Raw genomic sequence first — 21422 nt, forward strand, 5'->3', positions numbered from 1 at the left:
CAAACATATTAGGAGCTGGAGTCTCCCTGGAAACATGTAAATCAAACAAGAATGAATGAAGCAACTTATTTAAAGTACTAGAAGAAAAAAAGAACCATCAAACCTAGAATTCTATACCCAATGAAAGTATCTTTCAAAAACGTAGTTAATACCATATAACCCAGCAATCCCACTACTGGGCATATACCCTGAGAAAACCATAATTCAAAAAGAGTCATGTACCACAATGTTCATTGCAGCACTATTTACAATAGCCAGGACATGGAAGCAACCTAAGTGTCCATTGACAGATGAATGAATAAAGAAGCTGTGGCACATATATACAATGGAATATTACTCAGCCATAAAAGGAAACAAAATTGAGTTATTTGTAGTGAGGTGGATGGACCTAGAGTCTGTCATACAGAGTGAAGTAAGTCAGAAAGAGAAAAACAAATACCATATGCTAACACATATATATGGAATCTAAAAAAAAAAAAAAAAGGTTCTGACGAACCTAGGGGCAGGACAAGAATAAAGATGCAGACATAGAAAATGGACTTGAGGACACGGGGAGGGGGAAGGGTAAGCTGGGACGAAGTGAGAGAGTGGCCTGGACATGTATACACTACCATATGTAAAATCAATAGCTAGTGGGAAGCAGCTGCATAGCACAGGGAGATCAGCTCAATGCTTTGTGACCACCTAGAGGGGTGGGATAGGGAGGGTGGGAGGGAGACGCAAGAGGGAGGGGATATGGGGATATATGTATACATATAGCTGATTCACTTTGTTATACAGCAGAAACTAACACACCATTGTAAAGCAATTATACTCCAATAAAGATGTCAAAAAAATAAATTAATAAAATTTAAAAAAAACAAGAAAATGTAGTTAAAATGAAGATTTTTCCAGGCATACAAAAGCTGAGAAAATTCATCACTAATATACCAGTACAAGGAATGGTAAACTCCTCCAGGCAGAAAGAACATGAATCTAGATAGAAACCTGGATCTACATAAAGAATGAATAAGGAAATGAGAAATGTGTCAGTAAAAATAAAATATTTTTCTTTCAAAAATTGCTTGAAAAAATAATTGACTGTTGAAAGCAAAAGTAATAACAACGTATTGTGGAGTTTATAACAGATGTGAAATTCAATTAAATTAAATGGAGAAATCTGGTTCTATAAAAACACATTCAGTTTCAACCAGGCAGACAGCTGCCAACCTGGGGACCACAATAGCTCCCTATTTGGACTGAATTTCTTAGTGCTCATCCCATCAACTCCTTTTTTGGGAACCCCCTGTTTTTGAAGCTCTATTCTCATTGCCTAGTGGTTGGGTCTCTTTAAAGGGGATTTATCAACATTTTGAGTTCCATCTTGTTTTTCCTTGGATTGAAAAAAAAAATCTGGTTTAGGATGAGTGATCCATTTCTATCCTGAGTATCTTTCGGCCCCAAGTCATCCCAGCCTCCCGCAAACAGCCTCTGGTGTAGGCTTTGTGAATTTTGATGGCTTCCTTGCTATCTGTTATGAAAATTGTTTCAGACTCATAATATACGTCTTTGACTTCAGATCTGCCATCAGCCACTTCTCCAAGGAACCTATAAACTTTGAAAAAGCAGTCTCTAAAAATCCAAAACAAAATAAAACTAATGATCCTAAATATGTATCCAGTTGGTGATATAGTCACAGAGAAATGAAATATTCGAAGTAGCTTTAACCAGAAATTTGACTGTGTGTCTCTAGTTGGCTAAATCCTAAAAAATGTACCCCCTCCAAAAAAAAAGTAAACTGTTTTCAGTATTCATACTATTGGTATTTATATTGGTTTTATTATTGTGAGACTGTTTTGTGTGTGATGTAGGATACATCAAATAGACAATTATTTCATATACTAAATCTTTTATTCCCAGTATCTTTGCAAACTAGGATTTTCAGTGTTGCACAAGTTTCCTCATTTGTAAAATCAGTGTAAGAAGGTAATTAAACTACATGATCTCTGAATTTCTTTTTCGTTCTTTTTTTTTAACATCTTTATTGGGGTATAATTGCTTTACAATGGTGTGTTAGTTTCTGCTTTATAACAAAGTGAATCAGTTATACATATACATATGTTCCCATATCTCTTCCCTCTTGCGTCTCTTTTTAGTTCTTTAAGTCTATGACTCCTAGGTTTCTAAGAAAATACTTATGCTTTTAAAATTCACTTTGTTCTAATTAAATTTAAGGAAATCTTGAAAACCAAAAGAATTAGTATGAGTTTTTAAAGTATCATGTTCTCAATATGATTTGCAGTAAACCCCATATAATAACTCCTTTACATTGTTTTTGCCATAATACTACAATTATATCAACATATAGTGAAAGGGGAGGGGAAAATGAAGATTTATGAGAAGAATCGTTACATAAACTGAAATACAGTTACTTCAAAGTTCCTTAGTCATACTCTACAGTAACAGTTCTCTAAGGCTTTTTCAACAGACAAACTAAAGTACAGATTTAAGGCAAATTCAAAAGAGACAAGGCTGTGAATTTGGAAAAGGCATGTTTCAGTGATGAGCAGTTTTCTTTGACCAGATTCATCAGATTTTGTGTGGTGATTGAAGTCAGGCAATCTCTGTTTGAATCCCAGCTCCTTCACTTCATAGCTGGTGGACCTGGGTAACTTTACCTCACCTATAAAGAAAGATGACAGTTCCCACCCCACAAGGTTGCCTTGAGGGTCCAGTGACATAATGTATCTGTGTGGAAGACCCTGTTGGTTCCCTACCCAGTGACCATTGCCCAACTTCCTTCCTGCTAACATAATCCTGATTGTTCTCTCTCTTCAAGTCGCTGTGTCCTTGCAGAGGATGGACCTTCTCTATCCCTTTCTAATTAGGATACCTGTTCTGTGGAGGATCAAAGTTATGAGCATGATGAGGAGAAATCAATCTAATTGAACTGATAACACCTTATTAGGAATGACTGAAAGTGCTTTAACCTATTCAAAACACTAGGATTTTTTAAATGTTGGAAGATTACCTATTGCAAGAACTTAACTGAAATCACTCAGGGAGTAAGAGGCAAGCCAGTTATGAATAATGAGGCCAATACATGGACTGGTCTTCCTAAGTCTTGGGATTTGCCCTAAATTCAACTTCACTGAGTTGTTCCTGAATTTCAGAGCTTTCCTTTCTTCAATATAAATCTCTACCCTTAAAAAAACGCTTATTAGGGTTTTCAGATGACAGATCACTCTCTCCTTAAGGAATCTGATGAAAGCTAAGGTCTCTCTCCTCTCTTCAGGAAAACATACATATAATACATGTATATGCATACATCCATAGAATTTTCAGACAGTTCAGTAACCCCTGTGGAAGGGAGTAGAGATTACAAGTGCTTGCCAAGGTCTGCTTCTTGACTCTTCTGGTCACATGGAAGACTGCATTTCTCAGTCTCTGGCAACTAGACTGGGCTCTGTGACTAGTTCTGGCCAATGGGCAAAAGTTACTTCCCAGTGAAAGCAAAGCAGAGCCCACCTGAGATACTGCAGCTGATTCTCTCCCTGCTACAGTGATCATGGAGAAAGCCTTTAAAAACACTATGGAGCCACAAGATCAAAGCAGCTTGGATAACTAAATATCCACATTTGTCCTGGAAAGCCATTCATATCTGCAGCAGACCTTGTGTGAACACAGAATCATCCTTCCTTGTGGTGAACCACTGAGATTTTCAGAGTTGTTTGTTACCACAGCTTAATTTAGCCTGCCCTGACATCCACAAGCTTCAGGATTCTTCGTGATGGCTCCCTAGATAGTAGCAGTGGGAACTCCAGTGGGAGAGCTGGGATAGCAGTTTTCTATGACAGTTTATAAATTGTATGTTTATAGGTTGTAGGTCTGCCTATAATTTTTTAGAGGCAGTGATCCCTAAAATCCTTTGTTTTTCATTTCCAGTCCTAGTCACAGGAAACAAGTTTGATAAGACAAATGGGAGATAAAACAGTAAAATGTATTCTTTTTTTTTTTTTTTTTTTTTTTGCGTTATGCGGGCCTCTCACTGCTGTGGCCTCTCCCATTGTGGAGCACAGGCTCCGGACGCGCAGGCTCAGCGGCCATGGCTCACGGGCCCAGCCGCTCCGCGGCATGTGGGATCATCCCGGACTGGGGCACGAATCCATGTCCCCGGCATTGGCAGGCGGACTCTCAACCACTGTGCCACCAGGGAAGCCCTAAAATGTATTCTATATATACTCTATGCTACTGTCAAAAACTTAAGAAAGATAAGCATCTTTTCTGTTACTATCATTTAAATCATGATAGATTAATCAAAGTGTACTTCTAATAAATTTCAAGAAAGAGCTTAGAGAATTCAATGGCTTCTGTACCTGATAAGAAAATAATTCCAAAGATGAAACATGCTGAAAAAGACAAATCAATACTTAATTGTAGCCAAATTTTTAAATAAAAAAGAGCACAGAACTTGAGCCTTAATTTCACATTTCCTCATTCAAATGCAGTTCACTTATCTTCATATATTTTCTACAAGTGACAACTTTGCTTTCTTAGGAATCAAGTATGTCTTCAGAAAACTAATGCTCACTTCATTGGGAAATAATAATGTAGCTCAAGATCCCTCGGGTTGAAAGATCTTTTTTTTTCTTTTTCTTTTTTCCGCCCTCTGAGAGCCTCCTTCTCTATCTGCTGCCTTGGTTCAATAAAAGAGAATTCTTGATTGCTCAGACAAAAACTCTACTTCTTTTAGATTCTGTTCACAGTTCTTAGTAGCTGATGGCGTTACCAGTTTTAACCTTCCAATGTACACTGAATTCACCACTTCTAAGAAAAATGTAACTGGGTTTTTCTCATCTGGTTTTATTTCAATTTTGTCTTTAATTGCTAGTTTGAAAAGCTTATGAAAAGTTTGTTGGTTGCTTGGTTAGACCATTGTAAAACCAGAGTAAATGCTGTAGCTGTACCAGTGCAAGGCTAGGGTTTGAAGTTCTGGGGGAACCCTGTTGTCACCCATTTATGTTTATCTCATTCCCAGTGAGGGGTCTTACCTCTGCTTCTAACTGTGTCCTTTTACTTGCGGTCATGGATCCCAAATACTCTGTCAATTTAGCTAAATACTTTCTACCATTGTTAGAATTGGGGGGAAAACAACCCTCCCCTATGTATATTTAATCCCTCTTTAGTAAGGCTCTATTTGGACAATTCCATATGATTTCTTCTGAAAAAAGAAGTTAACATTAACATTTAAAATATGAACATACTGAAGGCACAAATTCTGTTGGCTTCTAATTTTTTCCAGCGTTTCCCTGAAACTTTGGGTATTGTGTGGGAGTTTTATTTCTATTTACCTCTCACCTTGGTATTTTCATTATTATTAATTTTAATTTTTTTAACCACAACATCAATAAAAAATTATATCCATGGTCCCAGAATTTGCTTTCCTGTAAATTCTCTTACTCTGTCCTCACTGTATTTTATTTTATTTTATTTTATTTTATTTTTGCGGTACGCGGGCCTCTCACTGTTGTGGCCTCTCCCGTTGCGGAGCACAGGCTCCGGACGCGCAGGCTCCGGACACGCAGGCCCAGCGGCCATCGCTCACGGGCCCAGCCGCTCCGCGGCATGTGGGATCTTCCCGGACTGGGGCACGAACCCGTGTCCCCTGCATCAGCAGGTGAACTCTCAACCACTATGCCACCAGGGAAGCCCTGTCCTCACTGTATTTTTAACTCCCAGACCTGAGTGAAGGCTTTTATAATCTAGTTTCCCTAGCATAATTAATAGAAAAATAAGTATTTTTCATGATGAATATTCTTTTAAAAATTAGAAATCATTTATAATGCCTTGTTATGATGACTGACTTGACTAACAATCCTTGGATGTATATTTCACTTCTCATGGATAATGTCTGCCTCCCGGGGTGGGTACAGTGTGCTCAGTATGGGAAATATTGAGCAAGAGTCTAATCAGATGAAGTGATAGTATATTTCTTAATTTTAATGCCATATCATCCTGACTGGTGTCTTGACCTTCCTGAAGTGAATCCCTGAAAACAGTACAAATGCACCTGAATACAGTTACTTTTTGAATCATCTGAACTACTGTAGCAATAAAATAACTATTAACAGCACCAATACTTATCACCCCAAATCCTTTAACAGGACAGTGTACTCAGGTTTTTTTCTTCCTTTCATTGCCTGCTAACATTCAATCAAAAAATCTGAGCCAAATAGATGTTCTTTCATCACGCCCTCAAGGTAAACAAAGTTGGACTTTGTCACACCAATAGGGAAAACTAAACGTAGCTCATTTAAGTGCTGTGCCTCTAAGGGACTGTATTTATTGACTTCTAACATGGAATCAGGCACTCAAAGTGAGAAAAGACCAGTTAATTTTGGCCTTTAGTGAGACCAGTCTGATTTCTCAGAATTAAGACTACATATACATTTCATTGTATCAGTAGGTAATAAAGTGTATTTTGCACTCTTATCAAAGGAAGTTTAAGTTAACACTTTCAAAGATCTAGTTTTGCTTATTAAGTGTGCTCCTGGGAAAAGATACATAGTTTTCCTCAAGTCTCCACATATTTGTAACTCAGATATAAAAGTAACAATGAAGACATATGAAATGAAATGAAGCTTCAAAATCAATAGTCAGGAAGATTAATGAGAAAGACCGGGGGAGAAATTTGGGTCAAAATGACCATCATAAAATTTTGAGGTTAATATTTTTACTATTCACATTTGTTTGGCCCAAGTTTTCACCACCACCCACTAACAGGATTATGAAAAGGAGAAAATCTGCTATACAGAAGGAAGCTATTATGTCCAGCCTTTAGGTCTTAAGTAAAATTAAAAACTAAATTAATAAAAATTAAAAATTCATTGTGTTGAATACAACATTAGGAAAGGAAACTCTTTTTCCATATAAATCTTAGTAGAGACAGATGAACAGAATGATACAATTTTATCATAAGAATACTCCCTAAAATATTGATGTCCAAATAGATATATTATTAATAGACATATATATATCAATAGATATATAGATTATAGATATGTCTAATATATCTTTGGAGATATATATATACACACATACATATACACATATATATCATCTGAATGAATTCACTTGTTCACTCACTTTCATCCAGGGCTTTTACCCTGTAATCTTACTTGAAGATTTATATGATGAAATGTGAATATAGTATATTCCTTAGTAATTTGATTGGCAGGAAACAGAGAACAAAACATTACACACACAGCTTTTAAATAATTTATGATTACTTACATGAATCTACTAAGTTTAGGCACACAATTATATGACTAATTATGTTGAAAATCCAAGTGGATGTTTAAATAGATGACCATGCCCTGAGGCCTTTCCAGTTGTTTCTGCTGTCTCATTTAACCATGCAAATGTTATTAAGCATTTCCTGGCTAAAAATTTTCAAGCATGTGCAAGTGTAATTGCATAGATAATTATGCATAATACTGTCACTTTCTATATCTAACATAGAATTTTCCTTTTAAAAAAATACATCAGTTTTCTACTGGTAGCCTTCTCAATACATGCCAAGAAAAATATAATTTGTAAAAGATAGGTAAATCAAAACCAATCTATTTTGCTCTTTCTCCAGGAGACTTCTTGACTCTCTTTAGTACATCAATTTGAAGGGAAACAAAGAAAGATCAAGCCATATACTAAAATTAAAGAAAATTCTAAATACCTGTATATGAAACAATCTATATTTGTAATAATTCAACAACTATTTTTAGATCCACACAAATATTTATACAAACTTGATAACAGGGGATACAAAAGAACTAACTGTTCTGATCTACAAATAAATATGTATATGGCAGGTCTTTCAGGTTTGCAGATACTAAGCCTAGTTTATAAAACAGCAAAAAATGTTCAGAAAAAAATTAATGAGCACATACACATTGGCAGGTTAATTTCTTGTCATGAGAATATTAAGGAAGCTTTACAATATAGAATCCTGCCTGATGCCATGTCTCGCCAGCCCTGCCTAACAAATCACAGGTCCCAAGGCAAAGTTCAGCATGTGTACAGCTGATTGTTGGAGACTGGCTCACATGACCCTGCCCAGCTGCAGGGGAAGCTGGGAAAGTGAATATCTGGCTTTTCAATGAATAGGCTGGGAACAAGTCCCAGTTTTCCACTTAAATTTATAAAGTAGAGAATCCCTTAAGCATGGAAACAGTGGTTTAGATGCTGTCAGGGAACCACTAGAAATAGTGCTGAGTGCTATGAAGGAAAAAATAAAGAGGGGTAAGAGGACACAAAGAGGGGTAAGAGGACACAAAGTGATTTGGGGAGGGCTATGTTAAACAGAAAGTTCAGAGAAGTCTTTCAAAAGAGGCATGGTTTGTAAAGAAACCTGAATTGAAATGATGAAGCAAGCTGTGTGAATATCTAGGAGGGTGGGGAGAAGATATCCAGGTAAAGCTGGGCTTGTTTGAGTAACAACAAGAAGACCAATATGGTGGGAGAAAATTGAGTGAGGAGAAGGAAGAACTGAGGATCCAGTGGTAGCTAGTTAATTTAGGTCTTTCAGGCCATAGTGATGACTTTGGATTTTATTCCAATTGTGATGGAAAATTGTTACTGAGGTCTGAGAATAGGACTCTGACTTTTTAAAAACATCACTTTGGCTGCTGTGTGAAGAACAGGTTGTAAAGCTTTTTGTGGGCTTTTTGACTAAAACCTACAGTAAGAAATATATTTTACTTGTGATGCAGAATAAGCAATTGAATCAGGAATTTGACAAAACCATACTTACTACATGTGATGCACTCTGGTAATTTTTCTATTGTAGTCTAATCTATTTCATCTTTAATGATTTTAAAGAAATTTTAAGTAGAAGATTCTTAGGAGGAAAAATGACACTGAAATTAGTATTGTTCATTGGTGAGTCAAGATATTCTGTTGCATTTTCTATTATGATTCAAGTATTTGAAGATACCCTGTGTAAAATTAAACTTCACAATAAGCCTTAGGCATTTTCTCAAGAGTGCAACTCAAGGACCACTTGCATCAAAAATTATCTGATCGATGATGGTGGGAGGTTGTTATAAATGCATATGCTAGGGCCTTACCACGGACTCATTGAACCAGAATCTCCAGTGAAGGGGCTTGAGAATCTACTTTCAACAAGCTCACCAGGTGATTCTCATGTGTGAGAACTGCTCTTAAATTTTTCAATATTTTAAGGTTTAGATAATGCAATGTTAGCTTTTCCTCATGAATATGTGATATTTCACTAATGTATGTAAACCTATTTAGTGAGTCTTCAGATAACATTTCTTATCAATATTTAAATTCATATATGATAAATGGAAAACACTGTAAACCAATACATCTCTTCCCTTGGCTTCCTTTATATATCTATTTTAAAATCAAGTGAACTCCTTTGAACTCTTCCTTTTTAATTCCAACTCTTACTGTTAGTTCACATCATTTATCAGAAATAATAATCTTTTTCTCTGCTCAGTTACCTTCCCTTTTCCTTCTAAATGTTTCTAAAATTTCACTTCCCCAAGAATCTACCTACCCATGTTGAAACATGGTTAAATACCACATATTCACAACTCCACAGGTCTAAGTGGTATATGGCAGTGGTATATGGTATGGCATATCATTTCTCAATAGGTTCGTGTGTCACTGATATTTACTAAACATATCCTCCACTGTGGCACAGGGGGAGTTTTCTCATCATGTCATTCTGTTTTGATGCATTATGGGTACAACAGGTTAGATGGTTTCTCTAGAAAAAAAGTTTTCACAGTATCATTAAAGTGTATGGGAAATTTGTCTTTACTCGGTTCTAAAATGGAACAGGAAACCCGCTAAACAGCTGTCATATGGATCACACACATGTGAAATCAGGCTTCAATCCGGCACATTTGATGTTGGTAAAGAATGGGGCTTGAGACCTGATGTCATAAAGTCACTTTGTAAAATGTTTTCCAGTTTCACATTCACTTTTGATGTGGATGGAACAAAGTCCCCCATATCGCTGGTTTCACCATAGCAAAGCCTGTCATGGGGACATTATCCTCATCCTTAGTGAAAGCAAAATGTCCTGACTTACATGCCCATCCATCAAAGGGATCCTCTCCCGTTAACTCTGCTTCAAAAACAAAAAAGGGACAGAATTCTTATGTGTTGGGGAAACATGGGGTTAAAGTGGACTGCATTTCGGGAAGTGTGCAGTTGACTTGCTCTGTGGCGAGAGGCTGCAGCCCTAGCTAATGACTTGTAGGTACGGAATCCTCAGTTCTCTCAGGTGGTTTCAGTCGATCAGTTTCAGCAGAATGATGAAAAGGTTGAGATAAAATAAACTGACAGTTGCTACTCATCGTAGGCAGCAAGCTGTACCCAGGCAGCTGAGACCCTGGGAGCCCTCTTTCTTAAACAAAGGCTTTCACTGCAGTGAGCAATGCACTCCAAATAACAAAAAAATGGGGGCAGGTTGGCAGCTGGTGACGGACAGGAGGAGGGAAAGGAGGGAAACTGGGAAACACAGCAATTGTTGGCTAATTAGAAGCCATTCCCGCCTACTTAATACCAACCCATTAAGCAGAAAATACTTTTCATCTTTCTCTCCTGCTACACATGACATTATACTCCAATCAATACCCTTCCGCTGGCTGCCTCAGTGCCCACAAACGACTACACTGCAAGTTTAAGAATGTGGTAATTGATTTGGGACAGTGAAACTGCAGCTTTCACAGTATATTTTCTGAAGATACTAATGCAGTGTTTGTGATGCTTAGATAAAGTAGTCATAACTGTGAACTGACAGCTGTCAAAATTGAAAAACATAAGAGAAAACCGAATCAGGGTAGACTCATTTGAGCCTTAATAGCAAACAATCATGTAAATCAATTTTCCCCCTTTTGGGGAACAACGCAAATATTTGGCTTGCTAAATTCACTATCACTACCTCCATTTCACTCTTCACACAGACACACAGACACACACACATGAAATTTATAAGGTGACATATGGGAAGTATAATAGGTGTACATAAAATTATCTTACATTGTGTTTGAGCAGGATTTTAATAGAATTCTTTCATTGGTCCCACTTTAAACTTATGGGAATTGATCTCAACAACTCAAATAAACTACTGGAAGTTTATCCTAATGCAATAGGATAATACTTGTGTACCATTACCTTCATATTACTTTGAACAATTTCCCATCTGCCCTTTGCATGTGAGAAACAGATTCTATCTTAAATAATATTTACATTAAAATAATATGTATATAATATTATTCTTCCTTGTTCCAGTACTGTGACATTTATAAAGCTTTTTTTTTTCTGAACCTAAATATCAGCTTCCAAATTTTATATAGTTTTCTAACCAATAGTCAATCCCCACACACTATTTCTGAGACATTGGTCGCAGAGTTAACCAATACTTACAGATTTTGGAGTAGTCGGTAATAGAAAGGAAAACAGATTGTTTGCTATGCTGTATCAAAATAACTAGGAAAGTCTTGAGGAACAAAAAGGATTTCAGAAACTGAGGTTTAAAGTCACTGTACAGAAGGTGGTGATACAAGACTGCCTTGGGATTTTAGAGTAGACCTTGAGTAGGGAAAATTTACTGGAAATTAATACTGATCCAAAGGGTAGAGCATGGTGCTCTGGTTTCATTTGTGTGCATAAAACAAATGAGGTGAGATCCAAATTATCTTTGTACTGAATGTGAGAATGGATTAAGCTTTACATGTTGACTCAACTATGTTATTTTAAAGCACGCATTTCAAACACAGTCACGATTATTACCCAAAGTATTGCCTGGCAGTGCCAGACTTTTGTAGAAGAACAGATACTAACCACCCCTGCATTACAACTTACACACACCTGTAAGAGGAGACTTCCAAACATGGCGCACTGCAGGAAGAGTAATAGGAAGAGGGAGTCTTCTTGCTTTAAATTATGACCTGATTCCAAAACACAGCCCCATTCATTAGTTTTATTTCTCAGAAAAAATTAAATTACTGATATCAGGCCTTATGAGTAACTCATAGAAATATTCTTCTGGTCTCCTTAGCCAACCAAGTCTACTATTTCAATTGAGAGAGAGAGAGAGAGAGAGCGTGTGTGTGTGCGCTCGCGCGTAGGTTCATGGGTATGTATAGTCATAGATACTATTAGAAAAATGGAAACAACAGCAAAAGAGTTAATATCACTTTAAGATTTATTAACAGAAATGTTAATAGAATAGCAAGTCTTTTGTTATTAGACTACAGTTTTGCCTTTGAAACCAGACAGCTTGAGAGGCATGTGAGAGCATTGAGCGGGATTTACAAAATTATAATGAAGGTTAATCATTGGGAAAATGTGACACATGAGTAAAGGTTCAGAGTGTTAGACTGTGGGGAGATAAGATTCTCTAATAACTGTCTTCAAGTAGGTGTCATTAAGGAAAAGATACTTTAACAACTGCCCTCCGTCTTCTAAGGGAAAAAGCAAAAGAAAATGGATTTACTACTAGAGCATATAAATACTTCACTTATCAATCAGTCAAACTTTGATGACTTCAACAAACCAAACATTTACTTTGTTGATGCTGTTGAATCAATTGCAACATACTTTATAGAAGAGTATATTTACCCCTTAATAAGTATATTAAAAACAAGGCGGCATATTATAAACAGACACAGTGACAACATCAATAAACATTAGCTGAAAATAAGAAGAAGGTTGACACACACACACATAAACATTCGTACAAGCACTCAGTAGTCTGGGGCCAATTTACGTGGGAGCAAAGAAACCTTACAAATTCATATATTGTTTTTTCTATTGATGGCCCTTAGCCACCGAGAAAAGATTAAATTACATTCATTTTTAGTCTGTTTAAACATGCAGGGTAATCTTAAGGAAATTTTCTTTTGTAGAACTTCAGTGATGTATAAAAGTCCCAGATTTCTAGTTGAGTCTTCATTTTACAGATGAAGAAACTTACGTTTACGTGGGGTAAGCTGTCCTACCACAGGCCAGAGGAAGTGGCAGCATCAGAACTTGAATGGATATCCAAAAAGCACACCTCACGCCCTTTCCATTTTACTCTACTGCCTGCAACAAGTTTTTAAAAAAAAAAAAAAATTTAAATTTTTTTTTTTGGTACCTGGTAAATTATCTAAAAAGTTTACCCTCTGCCATCTAAAACAGAAGATTAGAAACATAAAGGGATTTGAAAACTACTGAATTAATTCAAGCACTGAGTTAATTGTTCAGTCTACGTCACAAGTTTTTAGAAAGTTTAGAGATAGAAGTGTGTCTTTGGGGGATGGTCCAAGATAGCAACATAGGAAGATCCTGTACTCACCTTCTCCATGGACACACAAAGTCTGCAGCTACCTATGGGATAACTCCCGCTGAAAAAGAACCGAAAACTAGCTTAACATCCTCCTCCACAACAAGGGATAGAAGGGCACAGTGAGACGGTAGGAAAGGCAGAGACATGGTCTCACCAAAACCCTCACTCCTGGTGCAATGACACACACTAGGGAAGGCTCTCGCAGACCCAGAGCCTCTCCCTTGAGGACCAAGGGGTTTGTGCCACACATCGGGCACCCCAACCCTTGGAACCTGCACCAGAGAAACAAGCCCCCCCCAAAAAAAAATCTGGTTTTGGAGACAAACAGGGCTTGTATCCAGGGGATCTGGAGGACTGTGGGGATCTAAGATACTCCTGTTGAGGGGCTAATGTGCAAACTCTCTTATCCCGGGAGCCAGTGCAAAGGCAACAGTTTGAGAGGTGACTGAAATATATGTGAAGGAGATTCAGTTGCTAATCTTATAGTGTCTGTCAGAGGGGCAGGGATTAGTTGGAATTTTCCTCAGGGACAGAGGCACTGGAGAACACTATTTTTTACACATTCCCTTTACCTTGCTAGCACAGGTGGGCATGTGCAGACACATGGATAAAGCTGAGGCCATGCCGTGCACCCAGTGCTCATCCCAGGCCTCGCTAAAAACACAGGTGTGCTCCACCCCAGCACTCTTCTCTGGCATCGTTAAAACCAAGGGCATGCCGAATCCAATACTCTTCCACAGCCTCATTGGAGCTGGTGGGTCAGCACAGTACACACACGGGATACCTCTTGATTGCCTGGCTCTGATGGACAGAAAGGTTTGTGCTCCTGGACACAACAAGACTGTAATAATTGGGAAGACAGAGTTCTGGGCAGGATACCACACCCAGAACACTCCACAGACAGCAGCCTGAAACATACCACCAGTCCACAAGTGAAAAACGCCCTTTTAATTGTCCTAGAGCTTTAACCTGAGGGACAGGCTTCAGGTTTGCTATAAATCTAAAGGCTACAGACATGCACCATCTATGTGTCCTCCCTTGAACTCACCACAGCTCGTTGGTACCTCACAGAAATGAGACTCTACATTCATATGAATCCCTGATTCTTGCAAATGTTGCCCTGAGGACATCTCCAGATCTTCTAGTCTGAAGGTCAGCAGCATCTACAATTCCAGTCCCACAGGACTGTATATATCTGTGTACTTTAAAGCTGATGCCTGAGAATCTAGGTTCCAGGAAGCTTGATCTGAGATCACTGACTGAAGTGCTGACTGAGATCACTTCCTTTGGAACACTGAGGTCTTGGCACACCCTCAACAACTGAGACATATCAAGAATAAATCAGGGGCTTCCCTGGTGGCGCAGTGGTTGAGAGTCCGCCTGCTGATGCAGGGGACACAGGTTCATGCCCCGGTCTGGGAAGATCCCACATGCTGTGGAGTGGCTGGGCCCGTGAACCGTGGCCACTGAGCCTGCGCGTCTGGAGCCTGTGCTCCACAACGGGAGAGGCCACAACAGTGAGAGGCCCGCATACCACACACACACAAAAAAAGAATAAATCAGGCTACTAAAACAATTGCAAAGGTTCAAGAGACAATCAAGAGCTAGGGTGAGGATGAATGATAAGGTTCATCTCCAACACAAGACAACTCTTTCAAGACTAGGAGAGGTAGCTGTTTCACCTAATACATACAAACAACACAGACATTCAAGGAAAATGAGAAAACAGGAATATGTTCCAAACCAAAGAACAAGACAAAACCTCAGAAAAAGACCTTAATGAAACAGGGATAAGTAATCTACCTGGTAAAGTGTTCAAAGTAATGGTCATAAAAATGCTCACCAAACTCAAGAGAAGAATGGATGAACATGGTGAGAACATCAACAAAGAGATAGGAAATACAGGAAAGTACCAAATAGAAGTCACAGAGTTGAAGAACTGAACTGAAAAATACACTAGAGGCATTCAATAGCAGACTAGGTGAAGTAGAAGAACAAATCAGTGACCTGGAAGACAGGGCATTGGAACTCACCCAAACAGAGCAGCAAAAAGGAAAAAGAATTTTGAAAACTGAAGATAACTTAAGACCTGTGCGACAACATCAAGTGGAATCACATTCACATTATTTGGGTCCCAGAAGGAGAAGAGAGAGAGAAAGGAGGAGAAAGCTTATTTGAAGAAATAACTGAAAACTGCTCTAACCTGGGGAAGAAAGCAGACATCCAGGTCTAGGAAGCCCAGAGAGTTCCAAATAAGAAGAACTCAAAGAGATCCACACCAAGACACATTAAAATGTCTAAAGTTAAATAGAGAATCATAAAAGCAGCAGGAGAAAAACAATTTGATATGTACAAGGGAACCCCCATAAGACTATCAGCTGATTTCTCAGCAGAAATTCTGCAGACCAAAAGGGAGTGGTATGATATATACAAAGTGCTGAAAAGAAAGAGTATCCAACCCTGAATACTCTACTCAATAAGGGTATCATAAGAATGGAAAGAGAGTTAAAGAATCTCCATACAAGCAAAAGATAAAGGAGTTCATCACCACTAAACTGGCCTTGCAAGAAATTTTTAAAGATCTTATTTAAACTGAAAAGAAAAGGCACTAACAAATAATAAGGAAACATATGAAAGTAAAAATCTCACTTGCAAAGGTAAATATATAGCAAGGGCAGTGGATCAACCACTATGGTTAGTAGTGGTTAGTATGAAGGTAAAAATACAAGAGCAATAAAATTAATTGTAACTACCATAATTAAGGGATATACAAAATTAAAAGATTTAAAATATAATATCAAAAACATAAAATGAGGGGTGGGGATGTAAAAATGTAGTTTTTGATATGTGTTCAAATTTAAGTTGCCACCAACTTAAAATAGACTGCTATATATGTAGACCGTTACATGTGAGCCTCATAGTAACTAAAAAGAAAAACCTACAGTAGATACACAAAAGATAAAAAGAAAGGAATCTAAACATAACACTAAAGAAATTATCAACCCACAGAGGAAGAAAAGGAAAAAGGAACAGAAAGGAACTACAAAAAACAGCCAGAATACAATTAATAAAGGCAATAAGTACATCCTTATCAAAAATTACTTTAAATGTAAATGGTCTAAATTCCCCAATTGAAAGACATAGAGTGGCTAAACGGATAAAAAAACAAGCTCACCTATATGTTACCTACGAGAGACTCACTTCAGATCTAAGGACACACAGTATAAAAAGGAAGGGATGGAAAAAGATTTTCCATGGAAATAGAAACAAAAGATAGCTGGTGTAGCTGTACTTGTATTAGACAAAATAGACTTGAAAACACAGAATGTAATAAAAGACAAAGAAGGGCATTACATAATGATAAAGGGGTCAATCCAACAAGGGGATTTGATATTTGTAAATATTTATACACCCAGCATAGGAACATCTAAATACATAAAGCAAATATTAACAAACTTAAAGGGAGATTTTGACAGTAATACAATAATAGTAGGGAACTTGAAAATCCCACTTACATCAATGGGTATATCATCCAGATAGAAATAAATAAGAAAACATCAGCCTTAAACAACACATTAGACCTGATGAAATTAATAGATATCTACAGAACGTTCCATCCAAAAGCAGCAGAATACACATTTCTCTCAAGTGCACATGCAACATTCTCCAGGATAGATTGTATGTTAGGCCACAACACAAGCCTCAGTAAATTTAAGAATATTGAAATCATATCAAGCACCTTTTCCAACCACAACAGTATGAAACTAGAAATCAATTTAGAGAAGAAAACTGAAAACACCACATATAGATGGAGATTAAATAACATGCTACTAAACAGCCAGTGGGTCAGTAAAAAATTAAAGGGGAAATTAAAAAGTACCTAGAGACAATGAAAATAGAAATACAACATAGCAAAATCTATGGGATGCAGCATAAGTAGATCCAAGAGGAAAGTTCATAGTTATAAAATCCCACCTCAAAAAACAAGAAAAATCTCAAATAAATAAATTAACTTAATACTTAAAGGAACTAGAAAAAGAAGACAGATGAAGCCCAAAGTTAGTAGAAAGCAGAACATAATAAATGAGAACCAAGGGGCTTCCCTGGTGATGCAGTGGTTGAGAGTCCGCCTGCCGATGCAGGGGACGCAGGTTCGTGCCACAGTCCGGGAAGATCCCACATGCTGCGGAGTGGCTGGGCCCATGAGCCGTGGCTGCTGAGCCTGCACGTCCGGAGCCTGTGCTCCACAACAGGGAGAGGCCACAACAGCGAGAGGCCCGCATACTGCAAAAATAAATAAATAAATAAAATAAATGAGAGCCAAAATAAAAGAAATAGAAACTTAAAAAATCACTAGAAAAGATCAGTGAAGCTAACAGCTTGTTCTTTGAAAGGATAAATAAAATTGAACACAACTCTAGCTACACTCACTAAGAAAAAGAGAGAGGGCTCAAATAAATAAAATCAGAAATGAAAGCGAAGTTACAACAAATACTAAAAAAGTACAAAGGATCATAAGAGAATGCTATGAATGCCAATAAACTGGACAACAGTTAAGAAATGAATAAATTCCTAGAAACATGCAATCTTCCAAAACTGAATCATGAAGAAATACAGAATATGAATAAACCAATTACTAGTAAGGAGGTTGAATCAGTATCAAAACCTCCCAACAAACAAGAGTCCAAGACCAGAGGCCTTAGTGATTAATTCTATCAAACATTCAAAGAAGATTTGATACCTATCCTACACAAATGCTTCCAAAAGGTTCAAGAGGAGGAAGTGCTTCCAAACACATGTTATAAGGCCAGCATTACCCTGATACCAAAACCAAAAAGGGACACCACACACACAAAAAAATTACAGACCAATATCCCTGATGAGCATAGATGCATAAATTCTCAGTAGAATATTTGCAAACTGAGTTCAACAATACATTAAGAGGCTCATACACTGTGATCTAGTGGAATTTATTCCAGGTGTTCAGGGATGGTTCAACATCTGCAAATCAATCAATCTGATACACCACATTAACAAAATGAAGGATAAAAACTTTAAGATCATCTTAATAGATGCAGAAAAAGCATTTGACAAAATTCAACATTCACTCATGATAAAAACTCTCAATAAAGTGGGTATAGAGGGAATGTACCTCAACCCAATAAAGACCACATATGACAAACCTACAGCTAACTTCATACTCAATGGTGAAAAACTGAAAGCTTTTCCTCTAAGATGAGGAACAAGACAAGATTGTCCACTCTCCACTTTTATTCAGCATAGTACTGACAATCCTAGCCATTGCTATTAGGCAAGAAAAAGAAATAAAAAGCATCCAAATAGGAAAGAAAGGAGTAAAACTGTCACTATTTGCAGATGACATGATTCTAATATATAGAAAACCCCAAAGACTCCACCAAAAAACTCTTAGAATTAATAATAAATTCAATAAAATTGCAGGATACAAAATCAATATTCAGAAATTGGTCATGTTTCTGTACACTAATAACAAACTAGCAGAAAGAGGAATTAGGAGAGCAATCCTACTTATAGTTGCATCAAAAAAAATTTAATACCTAGGAATAAATTTCACCAAGGAGGTGAAAGAACTGTACACTGAAAACTATGACATCAATGAAAAAAACTGAAGAAGACACAAATAAATAGAAAGATATTTCATGTTTATAAATTTCAAGAATTAATGTTGTTGAAATGTCCATACTCATACTACCCAAGCAATCCATACATTCAATAAAATTCCTATCAAAATTCCAATGGCATTTTTCACAGAAATAGAACAAACAATCCTAAAATTTCCATTAAACCACAAAAGATCCCAAAGAGCCAAAGCAACCTTGAAAAAAGGAACAAATTTGTAAAAAAAAAAAAACAAACAAAAAAAAAAAGAACAAATTTGTAGGTATCACACTCTGATTTCAAACTATACTACAAAGCTACAGCAATATAAACAGTATGGTATTGTCATAAAAAGAGACACAAATCAATGGAACAAATTATTGCACCTAGAAATAAACCCACGCATATATGGTTAATTAATTTGTGACAAAGGAACAAAGAATATACAATGAAGAAAGAACAGTCTCTTCAATAAACTGTGTTGAGAAAATTGGACCGCCATATGCAAAAGAATGAAATTGTACCACTGTCTTACACCGTACACAAAAATTAACTCAAAATGAATTAAAGACTTTAATATAAGTCCAGAAACCATAAAACTCTTAGAAGAAAGAATAGCTGGTAAGTTTCTTTACATCACTCTTAGCAATATTTTTCCAAAGGCAATGGCAACAAAAGCAAATATAAACAAATGGGACTACATCAAACTAAAAAGCTTCTGCACAGCAGAGAAGACCACAATAAAACAAAAAGGCAACCTACTGAATGGGAGAATATATTTGCAAATCATATATCTGATAAAAGATAATACTCAAAATATAAATAACTCATACAAGTCAATAACAAAAAAGCAAACAATTCAGTTTAAAAAATGGGCAAAGGATCTGAATAAACATTTCTCCAAAGAAGACATACAGATGGCCAATAGGCTCATGAAAAGATGCTCAACATCACTAATCATCTGGGAAATGCAAATCAAACTACAGTGCATTATCATCTCACAGCTGTTAGAATATCTGTTACCAAAATGACAAGAAACAACAAGTGTTGGAAAGGTTGTAGAGAAAAGGGAACCCTCCTACACAGATACTGGGAATGTAAAATGATGCAGCCACTATGGAAAACAGCCTGCAGGTTCCTCAAAAAATTAAAAATAAAACCACCATATGATCCAGCAATCCCAGTTCCAGGCGGTTAGAAGAAAACAAAAACACAATCTCAAAAAGATGTATATACCCCATGTTCTTTGCAGCATTATTTATATTAACTAAGACATGAAAACAACCTGAATTTCCATCAGTGGATGAATGGATAAAGAAAACATGGTAAAAATACACAATGGAATATTACTCAGCCATAAAAATGAAAGAAATCTTGCTGTTTGTGACAACATATATGAACCTTGAGGGTATTATACTAAGTGAAATAAGTCATCCAGAGAAAAACCAATATATTATGATTTCACCTATATGTGGGATCTAAAAAAACAGAAGTAACGGACAAAACAAAACATACAGATAGAGAGAACAAATTGGTGGTTATCAAAGGGGAAGAGGTCAACTGTATGGTGACAGATGGTAACTAGAATTATTGTGGTGATGACTTTGTAGTCATCAAATTATTATGTTATACACCTGAAACTAATATTATGTTATATGCCAATTTTCCCTCTATTAAAAAAAAAAAGGGAGGGCTTCTCTGGTGGCACAGTGGTTAAGAATCTGCCTGCCAATACAGGGGACATGGGTTCGAGTCCTGGTCTGGGAAGATCCCACATGCCACAGAGCAACTAAGCCCGTGCGCCACAACTACTGAAGCCTGTGCTCTAGAGCCTGTACTCTGCAACAAGAGAAGCCACCGCAATGAGAAGCCCCTGCTCACCGCAACTAGAGAAAGCCCACGCACAGTAATGAAAGACCCAACACAGCCAAAAAATAAATAAATAAAATCTGTTAAAAAAAAAAAGGGAAAAAACGAGTCTTAGGTTAGTTGAATGTACCATATAAGATTAGGGTCCTAGGAGCAACTATATGCCCATAAAAATTACTTTAAAAAATAAAATAAAATAAAATAATTAATAGCCATTTTTTTAAAAGAGTAGGGTCCTAGGTTAATTGCTCTATTACCAAATAAAGAACCCTATATTTTCCTTTTTATCTTGAAAAAGTAATTGAGTTTTTTTAAAATGTGTTATGTTATATCCCAAAAGAAATGGTATTATAGGTATTATTTGGTACTCTTAAAAACAAACAAAAAATACTATAATGGACAGCATTTTACATTATGGAATAGATTACGATGACGTAAGAAAATCAGTCACTATCATTTCTTATTAAATGAAAACAATGGGAATTGTTCTTGCATTGAATGTGGTATTCCCAAATTTATTTTTCTATACATTTCACCCGCAGAGTAATGTCACAGTAAATACATAATAAAT

At 36.8% G+C, this 21422-nt stretch overlaps 1 protein-coding gene across 2 annotated transcripts in view; it reads left to right on the forward strand.

Moving 5' to 3' along the window:
- TTC29 (tetratricopeptide repeat domain 29) overlaps positions 1 to 21422 on the forward strand; it is a 255598-nt gene that overhangs the window by 166879 nt on the left and 67297 nt on the right. The window contains exon 12 of one of the 2 annotated variants that reach the window (XM_079920596.1): positions 12978 to 13770. The exons of the other annotated variant lie outside the window; for it this stretch is intronic. Coding sequence (XP_079776722.1) covers positions 12978 to 13006 — 29 coding nt within the window. The 3' untranslated portion in view covers positions 13007 to 13770. Of the gene's footprint in view, positions 1 to 12977; positions 13771 to 21422 lie in introns of those variants that run through there. 2 annotated transcript variants of the gene reach the window in all.

This window comes from Stenella coeruleoalba, assembly GCF_951394435.1.
Source record: "Stenella coeruleoalba genome assembly, chromosome: 4".
Classification (NCBI taxonomy): domain Eukaryota; kingdom Metazoa; phylum Chordata; class Mammalia; order Artiodactyla; family Delphinidae; genus Stenella; species Stenella coeruleoalba.